This window comes from Drosophila montana, unplaced genomic scaffold, assembly GCF_035044405.1.
Source record: "Drosophila montana isolate Dmon_TW-CO22-7 unplaced genomic scaffold, ASM3504440v1 contig_2626_1, whole genome shotgun sequence".
Taxonomy (NCBI): domain Eukaryota; kingdom Metazoa; phylum Arthropoda; class Insecta; order Diptera; family Drosophilidae; genus Drosophila; species Drosophila montana.
In genome coordinates this window covers 1,236,291-1,259,692 of record NW_026997490.1, presented here as the reverse complement: position 1 = coordinate 1,259,692, position 23,402 = coordinate 1,236,291, and the positions used below count along the sequence as shown (strand labels likewise).

General features: G+C 45.0%; 3 protein-coding genes across 3 annotated transcripts; 2 read left to right on the top strand and 1 right to left on the bottom strand.

Moving 5' to 3' along the window:
• The first annotated feature begins 77 nt into the window (after positions 1-77).
• On the top strand, positions 78-1,714 carry shv (DnaJ homolog shv). Its single transcript, XM_064683559.1, has 2 exons — positions 78-1,379; positions 1,442-1,714. The coding sequence occupies exons 1-2, from the start codon at positions 368-370 to the stop codon at positions 1,495-1,497; spliced, it is 1,068 nt and encodes a 355-aa protein (XP_064539629.1). The 5' UTR covers positions 78-367; the 3' UTR covers positions 1,498-1,714.
• A 211-nt stretch (positions 1,715-1,925) lies between these two features.
• LOC135429294 (uncharacterized) lies at positions 1,926-4,723 on the top strand. The gene is made up of 6 exons (XM_064683560.1): positions 1,926-2,203; positions 2,482-2,703; positions 2,766-2,945; positions 3,004-3,194; positions 3,252-3,869; positions 3,944-4,723. The coding sequence occupies exons 2-6, from the start codon at positions 2,512-2,514 to the stop codon at positions 4,680-4,682; spliced, it is 1,920 nt and encodes a 639-aa protein (XP_064539630.1). The 5' UTR covers positions 1,926-2,203; positions 2,482-2,511; the 3' UTR covers positions 4,683-4,723.
• Positions 4,724-10,016: 5,293 nt separating this feature from the next.
• On the bottom strand, positions 10,017-23,161 carry LOC135429202 (uncharacterized). The gene is made up of 2 exons (XM_064683458.1): positions 22,271-23,161; positions 10,017-14,542 (listed from the first exon to the last, which is right to left on the bottom strand). Exon 2 carries the CDS (start codon positions 14,532-14,534, stop codon positions 10,191-10,193), a length of 4,344 nt encoding a protein of 1,447 aa, XP_064539528.1. The 5' UTR covers positions 14,535-14,542; positions 22,271-23,161; the 3' UTR covers positions 10,017-10,190.
• Positions 23,162-23,402: the final 241 nt, after the last annotated feature.

Here is a 23,402-nt window from a genome sequence, read left to right as displayed (position 1 = left end):
AATATAAAGTAAGCACAGAGAAAGCTAACAGCAAAACATTTCTTTTTTTAAATCTAATCTTTTTATTTAAAGCTTTGGCGATTATTTTTGCACATGTGTTTTCAGTGTGACCGCAGACAAGTGAAAATACTAAGAATAAAAACAGCTGGAATATAGCATTAGGTGGCATCACCGCCACGCCGGTTTCGACCAATCAACGGCAACCACGACTCACACACACAATCATAGATAGTTTTTTTTGATAATTTTTGCCAGCCGTGTTATTTTGACGAGCTGAAATTCATTCACAAGAGTAGCAAATGATGTTCAATTGAATTAAACCACACACCGCGAAGACTAACCACGTAGCCTAATTAACACATACACAATGCAGCTAATCAAGGGCCTGCTACTCGTGCAGCTGGCGCTCTTCCTGATAGACGAGGCGCTGGCGGGGCGAGACTTTTACCAGATTCTCAATGTGAAGCGAAATGCCAACACTAATGAAATAAAGAAGGCGTACAGGCGTCTAGCGAAGGAGCTGCATCCGGACAAGAACAAAGATGATCCGGATGCGTCTACCAAATTTCAGGATCTGGGCGCAGCCTATGAGGTGCTCTCGAATGCGGACAAACGGAAGACCTACGATCGCTGCGGCGAGGAGTGCCTGAAGAAGGAGGGCATGATGGACCATGGCGGCGATCCCTTCTCCAGTTTCTTTGGCGATTTCGGCTTTCATTTTGGCAACGGTGATCCGCACCAGCACGATACGCCCCGTGGCGCCGACATTGTGATGAACTTGTATGTCTCCCTCGAGGAGCTCTACTCGGGCAACTTTGTGGAGATTGTGCGCAACAAACCGGTGATGAAGCCCGCCTCCGGCACGCGCAAATGCAATTGCCGGCAGGAGATGGTCACACGCAATTTGGGACCCGGCCGATTCCAAATGATACAGCAAACCGTTTGCGATGAGTGTCCCAACGTGAAGCTGGTCAACGAGGAGCGCACCTTAGAGATTGAGGTGGAACAGGGCATGGTCGATGGCCAGGAGACACGCTTCGTAGCCGAGGGTGAGCCCCATATTGACGGCGAGCCCGGAGATCTCATTGTCCGTGTGCAGCAGATGCCACATGCGCGCTTCCTGCGCAAGGCCGACGATTTGTACACGAACGTGACCATTAGCCTGCAGGATGCACTCATTGGTTTTACAATGGAGATTAAGCATCTGGACGGACACAGTGTGGGCGTGACGCGCGAGAAAATCACTTGGCCGGGGGCACGCATACGCAAGAAGGGCGAGGGCATGCCCAACTTTGAGAACAACAATCTGACGGGCAATCTTTACATAACATTCGATGTGGAGTTCCCCAAGCAAGACTTGACCGAGGAGGACAAAGAAGGTAGGCCCTCGATTCCCAATAAAACATCTTCCGCTTCTTAATATGTTTGTTTCCCTTTGCAGCGCTCAAGAAAATACTCCAACAGTCGTCCATAAATCGGGTCTACAATGGATTGTGAATCAGTCGGACATGAATCAGGGCTATACTTTAAGTAGTATTTATTGTAGGTGTCGAAGACTTTTGTTGCCAGTAGAAGTTGTTTGCAAAACCTTAATATAGTCTAGTAATTGTAAAATATAAATCAATTCGGGGTCGTTCCACAAGCCAAAAACGACAGCAGCAACATGAACAGAAAAAACAAAAAAAATAAATTACATTTAATTGAAAAAAAAAAAGTTGTTTTATTTGTGCGGCCTGAGAGTATGCAAGGTATGCAGACTCTCGTGTACAGGGTATGCTGCGGCAACTATCTGGCAACGCTGCACAGCAGCTGTTCAAATTCGGCGCAGGACAAAAAGGCGCTGGAGCTTGAGCTAGAGAGAGAGAGAGGGGGAGAAGAGAGAGCGCGCGGCTTGCGGGTTAAAGAGCGCAGAAATTTTCAGCAGTGTGGACGTTCGTGCAACGGCGCTGCAGCTTTTATTTATAACAGAACGAAAAAAAAACAAAGAAAACGCTACTTAACAACTGTTAATTTCAGTTAGTTATTTCTAAACATTTAACTGGCTCGGTTGCATTTGCCAAGCGCAACCGTTACAAGCGCACCTAACCTCCAAAAAAAAAAAGGCTGCTCAAAATTTGCATTAAAAATTCAAGAGCAACCATTTTGCAGCAACAACAAATTGCATAAAAGCAATGCATGTCGCCTGATTATACATCAATTCAAGGTAAGTGCTTATGCTATTCGATGCCAATTTAAAAAAAAAAAAAGGGCTGCCAAGTAACGCTTGGCTTTAACTGCCTGCCTGCCTCCACCCCCCACCCCCCTTCCACCCGCTCGACCGCATTCCTTTATCGATTTTCTGTGCGCGTTGCCCCTTTTACTTGAGTTGACCCAAAAAAAAAACGACAAAGAAGCAGGCAGGCAGGCTGCCAGGGGTGGCAACCCCCGCCCAGGGCTACTAAGTGGGCGGCATTCGTAATTAATTGGCCAGTTGGTCAGTAGGTCCTGGCCCACATCCGCATTGCATTTGCTATGTATATCCATTACAGATTGCATTCGTTCACGCTCCACTTGATGACATCCAGGCAATTTCTGATCTTCATTCTGTTGCTGATACCATGGCCGCCATCCAACGTCATCAAGATACTCTGCTCGCGAGATAACAGCCGCCTGGTCCGCAAGATTGTGCGCTCCAAGTGGACGCCCATACTGGATAAGCATCAGGTAAAGTGGATAAAACAAAATAATATAAGCAAAAGGTGTGCTGATGCAGTTGTTTTGCGCAGGTGAAGCTGCCCTTGGAGTGTCCGCTGCATCCGCTGCGAGATGTCTTTGCGCCGCGTCAGGATGAGAAGCAGCGGGATCGACCCACACAGTGGACCTGCCGGCTTTGTGGCAAGAGTTTCTATCAGGAAAAGTATCTCGATTTGCACTTTGATACGCGCCACAAGCACATCATCAATGAGGTGAGGCCTGGTTAGGTGGCAAAGAGAAGCCTTCTAAAGTTTAAATCCTTTTGTTTAGGCAGAGGACTCCGTTTGCCTGGCCGACTTTTGCGATATAATGCGCTGCGAGGTATTCCAAACGGAGGACGCTTCTAGCCTCAAGTTTGGGGATCAGCACATTGTCACCGATATCGAAGTCTGGGGTGACTCTCTGGGTCAGAACTCCGCACTGGCCAAAGCGAATGCCGCATACTTGAGTTTGATACCAAGGCAAGTCTTAGATAATCCAATCGAAGCCGATTGTTTGCTGATCCAATCCCTTTGCAGAACTTCCACATTGAGTGCCACACGTGCAGCTAAAGTACAAAATCGTCAATTACTCCAAGAGAAGCCAAGCCCCAGCAAGGAGCAGCCGTTGGCCGCCGATGCCAACACCGCCGAGGATGGCTCAGCGGTCAAGCCCAAATCCGCGGGCGAGAAGCTGCTGATGAAGCTCAAGGAGTTGAGTCAGACGCATCTAAAGCGTGCGCCCGTAGTCGAGCCGGCGACCGAGTCCAAGCAGAACGCGACGGCGGAGACACAGCAGAGCGGCGATGGGGAGGGCAGCGGTCAGCCGGATGCCGCGAAGAGCTCGGACGCTGGCAACGGTCAGGCCAAGGTGCGTGTCAACTGCAAGCCGGAGGAGCTGAGCAAGCTGAAGGCACGCTGCGAGCTATTGCTACGCGGCTGCATTGGCGGCCTATTGCTGGCCATGTCGGATCAGGCGTTCAAGGAGATGGAGGAGGAGATGAACAAGGCGGTCTGCTGGTATCTGACGTGCGATCGGTACTGGGAGGATGGCCCGCTGGAACCACGTGCCTTTCCCTGGGCTCTAATTGTCATACTCATATTCGTGCTATCGACGGGCATCTGTTTCTGCTACTACATCATTTGGATACTGTTTGAGTAAGTGTGGCGAGGCCGCAGCAATAGCCCCCAGCCCATTTGAGATTGAGCCAACCCCAAGTCATTTGTTTCAGCTCCGAAGAAACGACAATCAATGCCAACCATTATGCCGGAGCCGGCGGCAGCATCTACATGCCGCATCCCTCGCACCACTACCAGCACGACTATGCCACCCAACAAGAGCTCCAGCTGGACGCCGGCGCGATACCTGGTCGGACTGCCGACCCACAGCAGCAACAGTTTTACTACCAGCAACAGCAGCAACAACAACAGCAGCAGCAGGCGCGCGACTTGTACCCCGAACCAGTGCAATATCATCGGCACAGTCCGCGTCACACGTACATCGCCGATCAGCGTCAAGCGGCGGGGTCGGCGTCGGCGTCGGCGGCAGCAGCGGGGGGTCAGGGCACGCCCAGCAGCTCGTCGGCAGGCGGCCGGCAAGTGGCGGGGGGCTCATCATCCAACGCCAACACGCCGCTGCATCGACACTCGACCAGCCTGGTCTACCCACAGGACATTTTAGACCGACGCGACTATACAAATAGCTCCGGCCGGCCCATAGCCACAAGCGTGGTGAGCAATGTTAGCACGTCTGGTTCCGTTTCCGGTGAGCCGCCGCCGCGTCACTACAATACGCATCCGCGGCCGTTGGACACACGACACCGACACGTTGGCGCCTCGCAGCAATCGTTGCGTGGCTCCTCCTCCACGCACGAGATTGTGCAGAGCGAGGTGGGTGGACAGAATGAGCACTACATATATGTCACCTATCCGCCGGATCTGAAGAAGCGCTACTTCGACAAGTACGAGTAGAACGAGAGAGACCAAAGAGTTGCAGAGAGCGAGAGAGAGAGAGAGAAGCGAGAGAAAGAGAGAGGGAGAGAGCGAGAGAACAACCTAACCCCAGTTGGTTTTTTACTTTAGCCTGCGAATTCTAGATTTGTGAACTGTGCTGTATTTTTGAATTCTACAAAACAAAAGAAAACAATCGAATAAAATCGCAATTTATTGCTATATTATAAAGAAAATGTGAAAATGTCTGGAGGAAATTACCCGGCCTTGCACGGGTCAAAGATGGTTGATGTAATTAACATCAACTTCAGATGCACAGCTCAGTAAATTATCGTAATTATTTGAATTTCTTTTTTTCTTGAGTTAATGGAATAATTCTTAAAATTGCTAATTGCTGCTGAATTTGAACCGGCGACCTGCGCTAGTTAGTCCTGCGTTCAGATATAAATGTCAGTTAAGTATATCTCTATATATAAAAACTGTTTTTCCTGACTGAATGACTGAATGACTGACTGTCTGAATGAATACCGTAAGCCGTAAGATCTAGGAAGGTAAAGTTTTTACTGTAATTACCTTATGTGATGAAGGTGCACGTTAAGACGGGGTTTCGGGAAATTCCACTCGCATGTGTGGAAAAATCGTGAAAAACGTTTGTATGAAACTTCTTGGTTTACCATCCAATCGGACTCAAACTCATTTTCATAGACCCACCGCAGAATCCAAGCTTCCTCGGTGGGATTTTTGATGATGTTATAAGTTTGCATATACATATATGTTTGCCTGTTTATACATGTATGCATGCTTGTTTTGTACATATGCAAACATGCAAGCATGCGGACATGTATGAATGCACACACACATACATCCATACATCCATACATGCATGCATACATACATACATACATACATACATACATACATACATACATACATACATACATACATACATACATACATACATACATACATACATACATACATACATACATACATACATACATACATACATACATACATACATACATACATACATACATACATACATACATACATACATACATACATACATACATACATACATACATACATACATACATACATACATACATACATACATACATACATACATACATACATACATACATACATACATACATACATACATACATACATACATACATACATACATACATACATACATACATACATACATACATACATACATACATACATACATACATACATACATACATACATACATACATACATACATACATACATACATACATACATACATACATACATACATACATACATACATACATACATACATACATACATACATACATACATACATACATACATACATACATACATACATACATACATACATACATACATACATACATACATACATACATACATACATACATACATACATACATACATACATACATACATACATACATACATACAAAAAAACACCAAAAAAAAAGCACCAAAAAAACACCAAAAAAAAAACACCAAAAAAAAAAGCACTACACTACACCAGCTAAGCATGAAAAGCTGCAGAGCCTACTTGAATTCTTGAGAATCGAGGAGTAGAGCACTTGGCAGAAATTCGTTTTATTTAAATTTGCAGCATAGCGAAAAATATGCTTGATCTGCGTTTGGTATTAGAAAACAAACATGCATGCATACATATATACATAAATGCATACATACATGCATGCATACACTAACACACACACGTCCACACACACACACACATGCATACATGCACACACACATACAAACACACACACAAAAATAGAAACTTCCACAGCTATTTAGAATAACCATAACTCGGTCAAATCTCATCCGATTTTCACGAGGTTTGGCTTTTTGTTCATGGTTTGGCCTCCCGATCAATTTGGCTTGAAGAAATAGGAAGAATAAGTCTCATATTTTTTTTCATTTTGCAATAACATGTACATAAAACATTTATTTCAATCAATTGTTTTGTCGTGGAGTTTTCCATCTAATATGTTGAATATTTTTTTTAAAATACGCTCAAAAAGACACTCAGATTTACATATATAAGTATGTATATATATACATATATAGTCACAATTTGGACATGTCGTATAATGCTTAGGGTCTAAAAAAAGGATATTGAATGAACAAACAAAAAAACTCTCGAGATGTACACGGCATATAAATAGTTATAGTTATTAAAATTTATACACATATAGAATGTGGGACATTTAGATGATATATATGTAAATATATCTGTAGTTATATATATTTTGAATTGGGGCATATAATATTACAGCTTGCATAGATCGTATCGTAGTATAATAAATATTATTACATTTAGTGGGCATTTTTGCATTTGATATTTGCTTTTGTACTAAAATTAAGCGCATTACATTCGACTATTTTGCTTTTCTTCTTTTTTTTTTGTTTGTTAATAAAATATTGCACAATTTTAGATGAATTAGGAGTTACAAAATAAAAAGAACGTGTACTCGAAAGTTTTTCCTCTTTTTTTTATACTATAATATTTTTATACATTTATATAAATAACATTTGCTTAGTGTTTGGTTTTTTTTAAATTGTTTTGGTCCTTTGGAATGTGTTTGTTTGTTTGTTTTTTTTTGCTAGAGATTTGTTGTTCTATTTAGTCTAATTTGCAAGTTTAGCTATATATCCGATCTGTTCTAGCTATAGTTATAGTTATAGTGCTATATAAAGCATAGCATATCCGAATAGCAGCTGCATTGCGAATTCTATTAACAAATTAGTTGGTTTATCTACAGTTCCGGATCGCCGTCTATATACTATATACTATATATAGTATATAGTATTATAAATATTTGTAAATGATTCTCTGTGAAAAACAAGGCCATTCAAAAGTCTTCCAGACGCGAATATCTATCTAAATATATACGAATGTCTATATATATATATATATTTAGTTATATTTTCAACAATTCCCAACTTAACATAAATTGCAACTAAAACAAAAACAAAAGTCTTGAACTAAGCACAGAACTAACTGAACCAATTGCTAATCTAACAATCTAAATCTAACAGTTTCTCGTTCTATATAGTATGTATACCTCTTCTTCTTCTTCTTATTGTTGTTGATTTTTTTAATTTTATTTTTATATATTTTTGGTCTAGGCTGCATTTTGGTGGCCTTCATTGAACAAAGGCAGTTGGCGCAAATCTTAACTTAAATCGAAAGCAACTATTTTAAAAACAATGATAAACAAAGTAAAATTGTGTAGAGTCGAGCCAGGCCGACTGCTGGATGCTCTGCTTGGCTGGAGAGTGCGTGTGTGTGTGTGTGTGCGTGTGTGTGTGTGTAAGACTAAAAACAGGGCATATACATATGTAACTTAGGCTTGTGGGCGCTGAAGTGGGCGTGGTCTACAAATATTATTCTTACACTTTGTATATATTGAAACAAACATTGAAAGCTTTTAGAAAATGCTCAAATAAATGACAAACGCAGACGAAGAGCGCATCAAGCTCGCTTTGAACCTAACCGAACAGGGTATACAGTTTGGGAAACGGGGCGTATTGCTGCTTAGCTGTTTTTTGTTTTTTTTTTGAAAACCACATGGCCATCAACTTGAAAAAAAAAACGGGCTGTACCTGGTCATAATTACACACAATTTGTGTGTCAGCACGCAAGGAACAGACCACACACACACACACGCACACATACACAGAGTATACCATGGGTACACATGGGTACACATATACCCTAAGTATATATCTCGATATCTCTGGCTGTATCTGTAACTGTATATCTCTCGCTATCTGCTGTTTGACCTCTGACGAGCGGCGGCTTTAAATTTAACCGCACCGACTAAAATGCTGATACACTTAACTGATAAAAGCATAATAAAAAAAAATAATAATATAAATTTTCACGCTCTCTCTCTATCTCTCTCGCTCGCTCTCATACAAGTTTCTAAGTATATATAGATAAGTATTAATATATATGGCTGAAATGACATATGCGCTCGATTTTAAAACCTAATTGCACGCGAGCTTCACCAACACACACACACACAAGCACACACACACATACATACACACGCATAAACATATGTAGCTAATCGCGTATACGCCAGGTGTACGCCGCCCCCCCCCCCCTCCACGCCCCCGCCCCATTTGCTGTACTAAGCTGCACGAGATTCGAATTTGTAATGTTTGTAATTTTAAAATTAATTGAAAACACATTAATTGCATGTCAAAATATTGCACAATTATCTAAAGTATTTCTATATAATAAGTATATAATCTATATGCCTAACATTTAAATATAGTGCGGCTAATATGGGCATGTCCAGGCCAGATTCCGTCGTGAACATAATTTTCAAATCAAAAGGAAAAGTTAGGCTAATTATGTGAATCAGAGCTCAAGTAATATTAAGGAAAAAGCAATCAAAGGATATATTGTTATATTAATCAAAAACAATTTATAAATAATCAATCAAAATACTCTGTTTAGTTGGTTCAAGAAAATTCCAGTTCCATTGACAACAGACTTTGCTGTTGACCAGACTTTTTCAAGCAACTTCTCAGTCGTTCGCAGCTTTAACTAGTTGTGAATTACAAGCGACAAGCAATGAAAAGTAACAAAGCTCATGTTCAGAATGAATCAAAATTTAGTGAAGAAGCTTTTTCTACTCTAAATTTTTGTTCAACTCGATTCAATGACAAAGTCTGCTGATTGTAGAATATTGGATATATCTTCAATTCGTTGAAGAGAGAGTCTGTTATACTAACGAGTTCCATAAAACCTTAATGTTATATTATCAAATTAACTAATTAGGGCTTAAACAAAAACAAGTAAGAAAAGAGTTTTGATTCTTTTAGATTTTAAAGTTGTTCAACTTTGCTGTCTTTTAACGTAGCTTGACCAAACTCGGAAATAACCCTGCTGCACACTTTTTTTTCACATAACTGTTAGGGTATACAAACTTCGGCGTGCCGTAGTCAGCAATTTCTTCCAGTTATTTTAGGTCACTTGCCTGGCTCTGGATATGCCCATATTTGCATTGAGAAACTAAGTTTTTGCTATACTTTCATATATATATATACAATTTAAATAAGCGAATAACTGTTAAAATAAGTTAAATATAGGGTATATATAGGGTATATGCACGCATGTCTATATGCGCGCATAATTATAGGGTATATGCATATTAAAAGAAATGCCAAAAAATTTGATTTTACATAAACAAGTCTTTTGAGATTCTCGAAATGTGTGTGTAAGGGTGTGTGTGTAAGGGTGTGTGTGTGAGGGTGAGTGTGTGAGGGTGTGTGAGGGTGTGTGTATGTGTGAGGGTGTGTGGATAATTTGAATTCAAATTTCTAATCCATTAGGCACGCCAAGTTGATTTTTGACGCTAGAACGACAATTCCGACAACTTCGCCCGCAAATCCCGATTCCCAGTTCCTCTGGAGGATGAAGGGTATTTCGGGTGTGTGTGTGTGTGTGTGTGTATGTGTTGCAGCTATCTTTGGTTAACAGCGCGTCCTCCGCGCCAGGATCTGGCGTCGTCTCCTGTACTTCTTGAGCACGCGCTGGGCGTGGTAGAAGCGACTGATGTTGTTCTGGACATATTTGCCATGGAGATACTTGAGGAACTGTCGCCGCTCGAAGCTCTTGTAGTTCTCCGGCACCACCTCCTCGTGATGGATAAGGGGCGGATGATGAGTGGCATCGAAGTGGGTCTCCGGCTCGGCCAGCAGCTCGATTAGCTGCAGCGTATTGGCCTGCTCCTGTTCCGGCTCCTCCGGCTGCAGTTCGTCTGCCACGACGCCCAATATGTTCTCGTTCATGTCGCAGTGCACCACGTAGAGGTCGCTGCTGTTGTTGTCGAAAATCTCGGCGAGATTGATAAGCAGCACATCCTGTCCGCCGGCGGCGGAGGCAGCGGCGCCTTCCAGCTGCTTGGCCACAATTTCTGTATCATCTTCCGTTTCCTCCGCATCGGAGGTGACGCCTATTTGCTGATACATCTCGGCCAGCGCCTCCTCGACGCTCAGCTCACGCGTAACTGGCGTCGTCTGCTGATCCTGCTCCATGGACACCCCCGGATCACTTATGACTATGTCGCTATCTTTTAAGGAACTATTTAAGGCAATTTTACTAAGGTCACTTAGCTTTGGTACGTTGTTGGTCGGCTCCCGCTCCCGCTGCCGCTGCTGCTCCCGCTCCCGCTGCTGCTCCTCGAGGTCGTCATCGCTCTCCAGTATTTGCTTGAGCTTGGCTATGTCATTGTTGGAGACTTGCGGCAGGCTCTCGCTGCTGCTGGGCAGCGCCGGCTCCGGCGTCGGCTTGGGCAGCGACAGCTCCTTCTCCAGCGCGGCCATCTCATTGAAGTCGCTCTCCTCGCCGGAACAGCAGCTGCCGCTGCTCCTGCTGCTCCTGGCCAGCTTTTTGTGCCGCTCCTCCTCGCTGTCGCTGCTCGTGCTGGAGCTGGACGAGGTGCTGCTCGAACTGGCAGACGAGGACGAGGACGTGGTGGAGGAGGAGGAGGAGGAGGAGGAGGCGGAGGCAGCCGAGCTCAGGCAGATGATGCTCGTGGCTCCTTGCTCGACCGGCTGCTCCGTGCTCTGATGCAGCCAGCGCTGTATTTCCAGCTGCTTGGCCTGCAGCGAAATGGGCGTGGCCACATTTCGTTCCACTTCCGTTTCCGTTTCCACTCCCGTTTCCGTTTCCGTTTGCGTGTCCGCTTGCAGCTTTGCCTTCGGCGACAGATTCGTATTCTCGACATCGTCGAAGCCCTTGAAGCTGCCGACGGACTGCAGCGTATGATTCGAGTCGCAGCCATTCTGCTGCTCATCCAAGATCTCTGGCAGCTGCTCCTGCTCCCGCAAGGCGTAGCCACGCTTGATGACCGTCTCCCGATCCGAAATGGCGCCCTCGCTCGGACTCCGTCCGCCCAATTGTTTCACGGACTGCCGCTTGATCAGCGGCAAACGATGCTCCGTGCGCAGCGCCAGCTGTCGTCGCATCCGCTGCCCGCGCTTCTCCCGCGTCCGGCTCAGGGCGTAACGTCGACGGAGCAGCTTGAGCGTGCGGAAATAGAAGCGATGCTTGATCTTGGGACTCTCGAATTCGAGTATCTTCAGCATTTTGATGCGATTGCGACGACGACGCGCCACACGCTGGCGACTGGCACGCGCCGAGGCCTTCGGCGACAGAGGAGCAGGAGCAGGAGCAGCTGCCGGGGCGGAGCTTAACTCGACAGGAGCTGCTGCCTCCTCCACTGGCTCCGTTGTGCTGCGCTTGCGCTTGTAGAACTTGTGGCGATACTCGCTGTCATCCTGGGCATTGGCCGGCTCCGTGTCGCTGTCGCTGCCGCCGATCTTGTGTATGAACGTCTCGTACTCCTTCTCGAACGTGGAGCCGTTTGAGTTGCTGTTGCTCTGATCGAACTCAATGGCGGGCGGCTCCAGCAGGGGGCTGGCCAGGGCCAGCTCCAGTGCTGGCTCCTCCGGCGCTACAGCCGGCTCTCTGAGTATCTCGGCGAGAGCATCCGTGTCGCCCGGCTGCGATTCTGCGCTGGCCTCGATGCCGGACTTCTTTAGGCGCAGCTCGTCCAGTTCCTTTTCCACATCGAAGCTGCCAAAGGAGTCCTCCGCCTGGCCCACACTGCACTTCTCGTGATGATGATCGATGATGATATCGGGCAGATTCATGCTGGGGCAATCATTGACCTGCGTAGCCACCGGACCCGCTGGCGCCAGCGTCTCGTACATAAAGCTGGACGTGGACGTGGCAAGTGGAGCGGCAGCTGGAGCCGGAGCGGGAGTCGGGCCAGCTGCCACGGGCGCAACAACGGCAACCTGCTGTAGCTCGGAGTCCAGTCGCGGCGCCGGCGGCAGCTCCTCCTCGTCATCGTTCCAGCTGGACAGAAAGTCACGTATATTGGAGCTATTCGAGCTGGGCAGCGGCTGCTCCTTGTGCTGCTGCTGCAGCTGCAGCTGCTGCGACTGCGGCGCATAGTGTGCCGAGTTTGCGTGCAGATCGTAGCCCACGTAGCTGTCCACGGGCGCCTCCAGATTGCTGGTGAGATAGCAGCCGGAGCTGGCATTTGCACGCTTCCGATAGGCATACTCCAGCGGCGTTCGATGCGTTTGCTGGCCGTAGCCGCTGTCCGCCAGGCTGCCGAGATCATTGTAGTAGGCGGTGCTCACGTTCGCCTCCAAGCCCATGCCCACGCCCACGCCCACGCCCATGCCCATGCCCATGCCCATGTTCAGGCCCATGTTCAGGCCCATCTGCGGCACATAGCCGCGACTACTGTTGCTGGGCGTGGCAGGATTGGGCGCGCCGCCGGCATTGCCGCCCGGCTGTGCATAGCCATAGCCCAGCTGGGCAGGCAGCGGCTCGTAGCTGCCGTAGAGATCAGTCGGATGCTTCAGCTTGTGACCGCCGCTCGTCTGGCTGGGATATTGCGGAGGATGTGGCTGCGGCTGCGTTCCGTAGCCATTGCGCGGATAATAACAGCTCTGCTGCGGATACGCGGATTGCGTGCAGCAGCTCTGCCGGGCGCTGGGCGGCGCCACCTGCTCCGCCGGATTTGGTGGCCACATGGCGCCGCGTGCGCCATAGTTGATGCTCGCCGGATACGGATTACTCACCGGCGCCGACGACGTCTGACTCGTTGTGTACTTCTCGTATTTGTAGTACAAATCGCTGCCTGTTCCATGATGATAGGCGCCTCCGTTCCCATTGCCGCTCCCGCTCCCGCTCCCATTGATCGCAGCGCGACAATTGGCCGCATTGTAGTCGACATTCCAGCTGGACTTGCGATAGGCGGACTCCGCCGACTGCAGCTCCGGCGGACTGTAGAGCGGCGGCGCGGGCGCCCCAAAGCTCAGTCCGCCGCCATTCGGCGAGTAAAGTGACATGGCATATTTGTCGTAATAGGCGCCGCCGGCTACCTGAGCCGGGCCGCTGCCAGGTGCGCTTGGACTGGCATAGACCGACGCAGCTGGCGGCATAGTTGGATAGCGGCTGCTCGGCTTGATGGCGGCATAGTTGGGCTCGAGCGGCGGCAGCAACTGTTGCTGCTGCGGCGCCAACTGTTGCTGTTGCAGCTGCAACTGTTGTTGTTGCAAGTGCTGCTGTTGCTGCTGTTGATGTGGCAGCAACTGTTGCTGCTGCTGCTGTTGGCTTGGCTTCTGCTGTTGCATGGCCATGCTCTGATATTGCACCTGCTGCACATGTTGCTGCTGCACCTGTTGCTGCTGCTGCACCTGCTGCTGCTGCTGCACCTGCTGCTGCTGCTGCTGCTGCGGCATCTTGTATTTGTACGCCTCGTAGGCATAGCTGCTCGGCATCGACATGGACATGCCCAGCGCTTGGGGCTGTGCATAAAAGGGCGTGGCTGCCGCCTGCGGCTTGCTGCTGCTGCCGCTGCTGCTCATCATGTTGCCACCGCCTCCGCTGCTGCTCCCGCTGCCGTTGTATTTGGGCGGCAGCTTGTCGTAGCCTCTCGCATTATAATTGTAGGCACTGTAGTTGTACGCATCGAGGCTTCCATAATTATAGTTCTGATGATAAAAGTGCGTTTGCTGCTGCTGCTGCTGTTGCTGCTGCTGCTGCTGCTGTTGTCGCTGATGTGCGTCCAGGCTGGTCAGGGCTTCGCTGTAGAAGGGCGCCACCGTGGCAATTGTTGCCATTGGCAACGTTGCCTGTCCCTCATAATGGCCGCCGCCGCCGGCCGAGCCTATTGGCGTTGTGGGCGTGGTCGTTGCACTGCCATAACCACTGCTGGCGCTGCTGCTGCTGCCAGGGCCAGAGGCGCCGCCGCCGCCGACTCCCACCGCAATGGCCATGGCGGCCGAGTCCATGTTGCCAGCTGCAAATGCAAAAAAATGACGACACATAAGTCAAGTCAAGAAGGCACATTAATAAAAGCTGGGAAAAGTAAGAGCAGGGAGTGCACGACTACCAGATACCCTAAGGCCAAGCGGCTGTCACAAACATTCTTCTTCCTTCTCTTTCTTCCTTCGCTTTCGTCCTTCTCGTTCTTTCTTTTCTTTATTCCTTCTGTTTCTTTCTTCCTTCTCTTTCTTTCGTCTCTTTCTTCCTTCACTTTCTTTCTTCTCTTTCTTTCATCTCTTTCTTTCGTCTCTTTCTTCCTTCTCTTTTTTCTTTCTCTTTCTTGCTTCTCTTTCTTCCTTCTCTTTCTTCCTTCTTTCCCTTCTTCCTTTTCTTTCTTCCTTCTCTTCATTCCTTCTCTTACTTCCTTCTCTCACTTCCTTCTCTCACTTCCTTCTCTTTCTTCCTTCTCGTTCTTTCTTATCTCCTTTCTTCCTTCTGCCCCACTTTTTCCCCTACACTTTGCAAGTTAAATGCTTTCTCGATTAACTTCGGTGTTTATAGTCCGATCTTTATGAAATTTGGAGGTCTAAAAAATATATAAAGCATACACAGCGTAAGTCTGTACCTAAAAAAGTACGATTCTACGCCCAATTCTTCTTCATATTTAGTGAGGAATGCGCTTATTTATTCAAAAAGTAAAATATTTGAGATATATAGGTATATGCTAAACGTGCGCCCACATCCCAAAGCTTTCGTATCTAGCTCTTATAATCTTCGAGTTATGCTCAAACAACAAATCGATGCCTCGAAAAAGAAGCATTTATCGTTCTGTATACGATTGCATTATAGACAATATATATGATATATATATATGTATAATATATTATAGATTATATGCATAAATATATTATAGATTATGGAATGTTTAAGGGTTTAGAGAAGATACGCCAAAAAGAATTTAAGAATATACAAAGGATTGTTTATAGGGTATTACAGGTTGGGCAAATGAAAAACGGAACATTCTGTGAAGTTCTCTTGTTGAAACCTGGAATTGAAGCTTCTGTTAGCTCTCCTTTAACAGTATATATTTATATATATATATATATATAAACAGAAGATATCATTCCAGTAGTATATATATATCTAGATATGCCGCTTTCTACTGTATCGAAACACTATAAAACATAAAAAATAAGCTAGCAAAAATTGAGGTTTATATTGAAGAACTTTTAGTGAAAGACATTTTTATTTGTCTAAAGTCGGACTACTTTATCATTAGCTTTTCCCGGTCGAACATTGTACTTTTATTTTAATATGGAAGTCGCTTAAGACCGCTTTCTATATAGATTATAAACCTGTCAAATGTCTGTTGGGATCTAATCTTTTTTAATGCATGATTGAAACATAGTTATTTATGCTGTTTTTTGAAGGGCATCAAAACGAAAGTTGACTGTTTACGCGGCTATATAGGGGTATATATGTGTGTATGTGTATAAGCATGTGTGTGTGTGTGAGTAATGCTTTGTTTACAGTGCCCACTTGCCTCAACCCCCCACCCCCACCCCCCCCTCCCCCCGCTTGCCAACACACACAGAGACAAACTCATGTGCGCTGCAGTACAGGAAAAAGCAATTATTCCATGGCATTTAAATGAAAAATGGAAAAGCCCCAAGCCACAGTCCAGCCCCAACCCTTCAGGGGTTGTTGTTGTTGTCGATGTTGTTGTAGTTGTTGTTGTCGATGTTGTTGTAGTTGTTGTTGCTGCTGCTGGCGACTTTAATGGTCATAAATGTCGCATTTCGCGGCACGACGAGCCACGCGCAGGTCCTCTTTCAAGTGTGTCAATGGGGTTGATGTCTAAATGCTGGATGGGAATAAACCCCTCCCCACCCTATTCCCTTTGCCCTCTTTAGTACCAACCCGTTCTGGCCAGCAGAAAATGAAACGAACTCGCTTCAACTTTGTGAAATGCGATTGTTCATTAAATATTAACGATTGCCGCCACCCAGCGCAGCGCAAACAGCGCGAGAATGGACAATGCACAATGGAATAAACGCGATAAAAAACGAAATAATTATACATTGTTTATATTTTTGAAAAGTTTCTTTTTCAAGTCTTGCAGACATTTACTTTAAGGCGAAGTTCCTGATTTTTGGCAGACAAACAGAAGAATTCTTATCCTAACTTTGCTAAGAATTGTGTTGGAGCTTAATAACAGACCACATTTAACATTTACAGTCTTTGTTTTAACATATGCTAGCTTAACAGCAATTGGATATGTTAGCTTCTATTTTTTTGTTAAGCAGGTTTTATGTATTTTGCAATTCAGCAGAAAGCAGCTTGTGAGTTTTATTCGCAACATTTCCTTGAACAATTCTTAATTTAACATATGCTAGCTTAGCAGCTGTTATCTTTACATAAATTGGTTATGTTAACTTTATTATTTTGAAAACAATCATGGAATTTGATATATTTTGCAATTCAGCTAAACTTGTATCTTAACGTATGCTAACAGCTGTTATCTTAACAGAAAGTGGCTATGTTACCTTTTTTAATGATAAGCCACAATAGAGGTTGATGCATTTCATCAAGAAAGCAGCTTGAGAATATTTTTGTCAACTTTTCGCTTAACAGTTTTAATTTTTAACATATTTAGCTAGCATACAGCTGTTATCTTAACAGCAATTGGCTGTGTTAACTTTATTATTTGGACAGAACCTTAGAGCTTAATGTAATTTGCAATTCAGCATGAAAGGAGCCTTAAAATTGTAATCTTAACATTTTCCTATTCAACAGTTTTTGTCTTAACATATGCTAAGTTCACGGCTGTTATCCTAACAGAAACTGGTAATGTTAAATATATTTTGTTTTGCAGAAAAAACGAACTCTTTCGAGTGTTTTTTTAACAGAGAACGATTCATTTCAGTGCCACAGTGCAGTGGCGCAAAGGGACAGTGGGTCGACGACAGCACGTCTGGAGTACACGGTTGGGCGTGACGCCGGACGACGCTCAATGTCAACGCCCACAACAAAGTGTGCCACACACACACACACGCGCACACACGCACACTCACACACGCATGCACTTCAAAGCGAAAATATTAATTGTGGCGACCACGCCCCCAGCTAGACAGCCTTGCATATGTAATGAACTGCGTTTAGGTTTTCCCCACTGACACGAAATCCGACGGCGACGACTCCGCCGCTGACCACCACCTGTGACCAGCAGGCGCAGCAGGCAGCGGTCAGCGAAAGCGCAAGTTGCAGCTGCCTCTGCCGCCGCATCACGCATACGCCCCGTGCGCCTCCGCTGGCAATTGGCATGATAAAGGCACGACGGAGCAGCTCCAGTAAAGTACACGGAATTCATTATGTTAATTCACTTTCGTTTGTTCGCGAATACACGTCTGTTATGATATGTGGAAGGCTTTGTTGTTGGCTTTGTGGCTGGGCCTGCATTTGGGGGCCGATCGGATACCCTGCACTAATCACCTATTGAGCAGCTACATTGATGGGCTTTTAGTCTAATTGAGCGTATCGAATTGGCTAAATCATCATCATTATGTTTATCGATAAGTGAGATCGAAAATCGAAATGACAGTGAAAAAAGCGTAATACTCTGCGATATGAGAAATGCGAAATACAATATTCTGAACTCCCAATTCAATTTTCTCCATTTCCATTGAGAGTCCTACGAGAAATGCCCAAATCCTGAGAAAACTTTTAATTGGTTAATTACATTTAGATGCGCTTCAACTCGAGTAGCCAAGCGTTTTATATATGGTACACATATTATAGAACTTGCTAGCTGCTGACTCTGGTTTTTTTGAACTTTTAAAAGAGAATAGCAATATTTGATACACCTGATCTCTATAAAACTGTGTCTAGGTATCGTTACCTTTGGGAGTGATTTCTGGAGGAACAATAAAGTTTTTCGTTTAAAAAAATAAACCCTTTTCTCTCTCTCGCCGATCGCTCTTAAGTTAGCTATATGATATACTAATACGATCCAACACTAACAAATAGGTAAGAGGCTCTAGTCGGGAATTTCCGACTAGGGGATACCCTGAACCCTCTTCTACAACACCAAATGCAGAACGTTAAAATTAAAGATACTTGATATATATATTCAATTCAAGGAGCTGAATTTCAAATTTAATGACTCTAGCTTCTATAACTTATGAGATTTGCTCAAAAAACAGAATTTCGATATCGATTTTTATCAATTTCTTGGAAACGGGGCAAGTTATCGATTCTCGTATACAGACTCGTAATGCACGGGCACTAGGCGGACCTACGTTCCAAATTTCAAGTCTCTAGCTCTTATAGGCTCTGAGATCCTTGCGTTCAGACATACGTATAGACAAGACTATATATACTTTATGGGGTCGGATATACCTACTGCTGGCTGTTACATACATTTGCACAAATACATTATACCCCTTTTTACCCATTTTTAATGGGTTCAGGGTGTAAAAAATGTCTGTACTAGATTTCGTTGGAATAGCATCACAAAGAGCTTAGTTTACATAGGTCACATTGATACAGGCACAGCTCGAAACCCAAAAAAAAGTATTAATTTTTAGTTCGTGGACTTCAAAAACACACTGTTTTTATGCAGTTTTAACCGGAAGTTTAAGTTGGAAATCGAAAAGGGAATTTCTACATTTGTTTTCATACATATGTATGTAACGGTAACCAGGCCAGATGTTGGATTCAATTGGGTAACACCATAAACGACGTATTGAATAAAACAACAAAACTGCACAGCAAACAACAAAATTTATGCACAAATCGACTGCGACTTCAGAATCGACTCAATTATGCTGCCATATGTTGATGTCCAAGGCGACAGAGTAAGAAAAAAACGCGCGCAACAGCCTCACACACGCCCACAAACACACAGACACACACACACACATGCACAGCGAGAGGAATAGAGAGAGAGAGGGAGAGAGAGAAATAGCTCGTTGCACATTACCGTAGTTTATGGGCACGTGCTCGTTGCCTGACCGCGCTCGATAGTGTAGTATAGTTACAGGCTGAGAATCGGGCAGCGCTGCGTATGCGTAATTTTAATTAAATAACCCCGAAAATAAAAACAAAAACAACGCAATTCTATTTAAACTTTGCGATGCGTGCGCGCGTGAAACTTTTTCATCTGTTGCCGCGACGTAAGAGACGCAACGGAATGTGAATGCCGCTACGGCTGGCGTCGACGCAGATGCTGACGCTAGCTGTGACGCTGGCGCCGCTGTCGACGCGGGCGACGCATACAAACAGAGCGGAAAGTCCTGCTTAAAGCAGGGCGGGTTGAAACTAAACGGGACACTGGCACATGACAAGCCATTCACAGTTTTGAATGTATGTGTGTGTGTGTTTGTGTTTGTGTGTAAGAGAGTGAATGAGTGAGCGCTTTTTTTTTGCTTGTGTGTGTGTGTGCGTTGTTGTTGTGCTTGGGAAAACAAGTGGTTGCCGTGGTGAGAAAACAAGGCGCACACAACTTAAGCGCCGGCTGGCTAGCCCAAGAGGTTTAGGGTGTGGGAAATGGACTGTGGGCAGGGATAGCTGGTACCTGACGTCTCTGCACATTTGACAGCTGCAGCGCCGGCGGAAATGAAAGGCAGGCATGTACACACACACACACACGCTCGTAAGCAAACATGACAGTTGCATTGCGGCACAGTGGAGCGACTAATGGATAAACATCTCATATTGAAGCTGAGAAATTGAAAAAAGTTACAGTACGGGTATTCAAAAATCATAAATAAATGCTAAATTTATTGCGAAATATCGATTCCAAGTACTATTATTGATTCACAGTGAAGGCTCGCTTAATCACAAAATTATTTACCGCTTAAGAAATCTTTAACGGTACATTGAAAATGCCGATTTACGTTTCTGAACAATACTGAATTAGGATGTTCTGATTTTGGATTGGTTTTAAATTAGTTGAACATTAAATTTCGCAAGATCATAGCCCGAACAAAACAAATTCCATTTACATATGTCCTGATTTCTTTTAATTTCGCTCCACTGTGCGACGCCCTCAATGCAGTACACGCTCCCATTAACGGCTGGTGACTTTGCCTAACGGTTCGATTGTGAAGCGTGACAAACAAGCGACAGGCGAACGGCGAACGTCGCAACTGTTAACTGCAACAACAAACACGGCACAAAAGCAGACAAACAAACAAGCAAACAAAATACAAATTGAGAAAATGTGCAGCAAATGATTTGCGCCGCTGGCTCTGACAGTCCAGGTGAAAATAGGACCAAACGTGGCCACAAAGCAAATTAAAAAACAAAAAATTAAATTGAACAACGCAGCGACAGCGACTAATTGATACAAAAACAAAGCCAAAAACTGTTTTGCGGTTGCGTTGCAAAAAGGGAATTGACAAAAACAAAAAAACACACACACACATAAACACATAAATAGGCGTCAAACAGCAGGAAAATAACAACAACGGCATCCATAAAAGCAGCGCAATCAAATGATAATAAAAAAGCCGCGATTACAGTGACAGCAACAGCAACAACAGCAACAATAACAACAATAACAACAACAGCCAGCACAACCAGCAGCAGCAAAGTTGGCAGCGCCGTCGCACTCACACACACATGCACACACATTTGTTGATTATGCATGCGTGAGTGAGTCTCGCGTCGCTCAAAGGTGAAACGAGAATAGAGAACGAAGAAGCAGCAGAAAGCAGCCACAGCGACAGCGACAGCGGCGTCGGCACCGAAGCCACAGAAGAAGCAATAGCAGTTCAAATGCAAAACAAATTTCAAAAATCGAACAAAACGTACGAAAAAAAAACAACTACAAAAACAACAAAAAGCTGAAAAGACCAAAGCACAAAGCAAAAGACACAGTTGCCACGAGCGGAAGCGAAGGGTGAGGGAAGCCACCATAAATATTGATTGAAAATCAATAGGTTGCGTCCTCCCCACCGTCAGTCTGTCTATCTGTCTGTTTGTCTATTTGTCATTTGTAGTCGTGAATTGAAGCCCTATGCGCACTTCCAGTCCAAGTTCCAGCCCACCGGCACAGTTACATACAAACATATGTATTTATGCCTATATACATGTGCGCACACAGCTATACAGCTGTATTTCTATTTACATACCTATACATATGTATGTGTGTATGTGCATGCGTGCTGCCAGCGCTGACAAGCTCGGCTTGATAATTTAAACACGTACGCTACCCCTGCCAGGCAAAGACACACACATATACACACATATACAGCTACATACATATAGAGCAAAACAGACGGAAAAGCACAACAAAAGCAGCAACAACAAAAATGTCAACACACTTTTGCTGTTGCCGCTGCCATTGTTGTTGCTTGTCGTTGCCTTTGTATGTGTGTGTTTGGTGGGAGGGGGCAGGGAGGGGGGAACATTTTAGGCTGTAGGCTGTAATCAACATTGTCGCTGTCGCTATTGGGGCGCAAAAAAATGCCAAAAGAACAGAATAAGTAGAGCACCCCAAGTCTGCGTCGACTGCGACGCTAGCAGCATAAGCCAAACTCGCACACAGAGGGCAGTGGGAAAGAGCGCACGAGGCAGAGAAAGAGAGAGTGAATGTGCAAGAGAACGCAGGGGGATTGGGGCAGCATGAAGCCAGCGTATGCACTGAAGCAGCAAATAAACCACGTATTCACACACACACATTGATGAGCGCTCAGCATTCATAAAGCATATACACAGTTAACATTACATTCACACACATACATACATATATACGAACCTCAACAGTTTTTCGACATTTTGTTGCTATTTTCGCTGTCGCAGTCGCTGCCTCTGTCGCTGCGGCGGTCGCTGCTGCTGCTCACTTAAACGTTCTGCCGTTAGTTAGTTGTTATTGTTGTGTGTGTTTGTTTTGTATCTGCCGTTTCGCTTGATTATATTGTTGTTGTGCGCTTGTATGTGCACTATTAGTTGTGATATAATTTGATAATATTCTTGTTGTTATTGTTGCTTTGACTTTTTATTTATTGCATTCAATTATCATTTTTGTACGCACTACACATGAAAACGCGCGACGTCAACGTTGGCAGCGACGCGGCTGCCCCACTGCTGCTGCTTGGCACAAATTTTCATTTGCCAAGGTAACTGATAATACACTCTATTTTGTTGTTGTTGTTGTGTTTGTTGTTTTGTAAAAAGATACGTTTATGAAACAATTTTTGTGTAATTTGGTGGCCTCAGCTGGTGTCGACGACGCTTTTTGCACGAATTCAAGTTAGAGATACAGATACACGTACACAAAACGCGACTTTGAATGCAGCCGGCATTGACAGCGTTTCCAATTATTATTATTATTGTTGCTGTTGTTGGAGCGGGGCTGGGGCAAGCGGGCGGGCGGGCAGAAGACACTAACCGAACGCTGTACAGGTGGCAGCAGCGTGGCGAATTGAAATAGCAGCGCGTAAATTGTAGAGAACTAAATATAACCGACACACACAATATATATATATGTATGTATGTACATATGTAGGTACGAGGAACGTAGACGTAGTAAATATAAAAGTTAATAACAACGCAAAGAAATAAACACACACACACGAACGAGCCGCCGAACGAGCAACGAGCAAACGGACGTGCGCTCTGTCTGAAAGTCAAGATACGAATGAGCAACGGTAAAAAACGGTGAGCCGGAGCAGAAGCACGCGCCAAAACGAAAGCTAGTAAAAGTTTAGAGCGCGCGAATGTTCTCTGTGTTGTTGTTCGTGTTTGTGTTGTGTCTGTGTGCTGCGAGAGAACTTCATACAGGTGGTTTAGTCAGTTAATTGTTCGGCAGCCATCATATACAGTAGCCTGAGTTGGTGCTAATTGAATATGTCGTTCTGTATTTACAGTTATTAGACACGTGAGCGCCA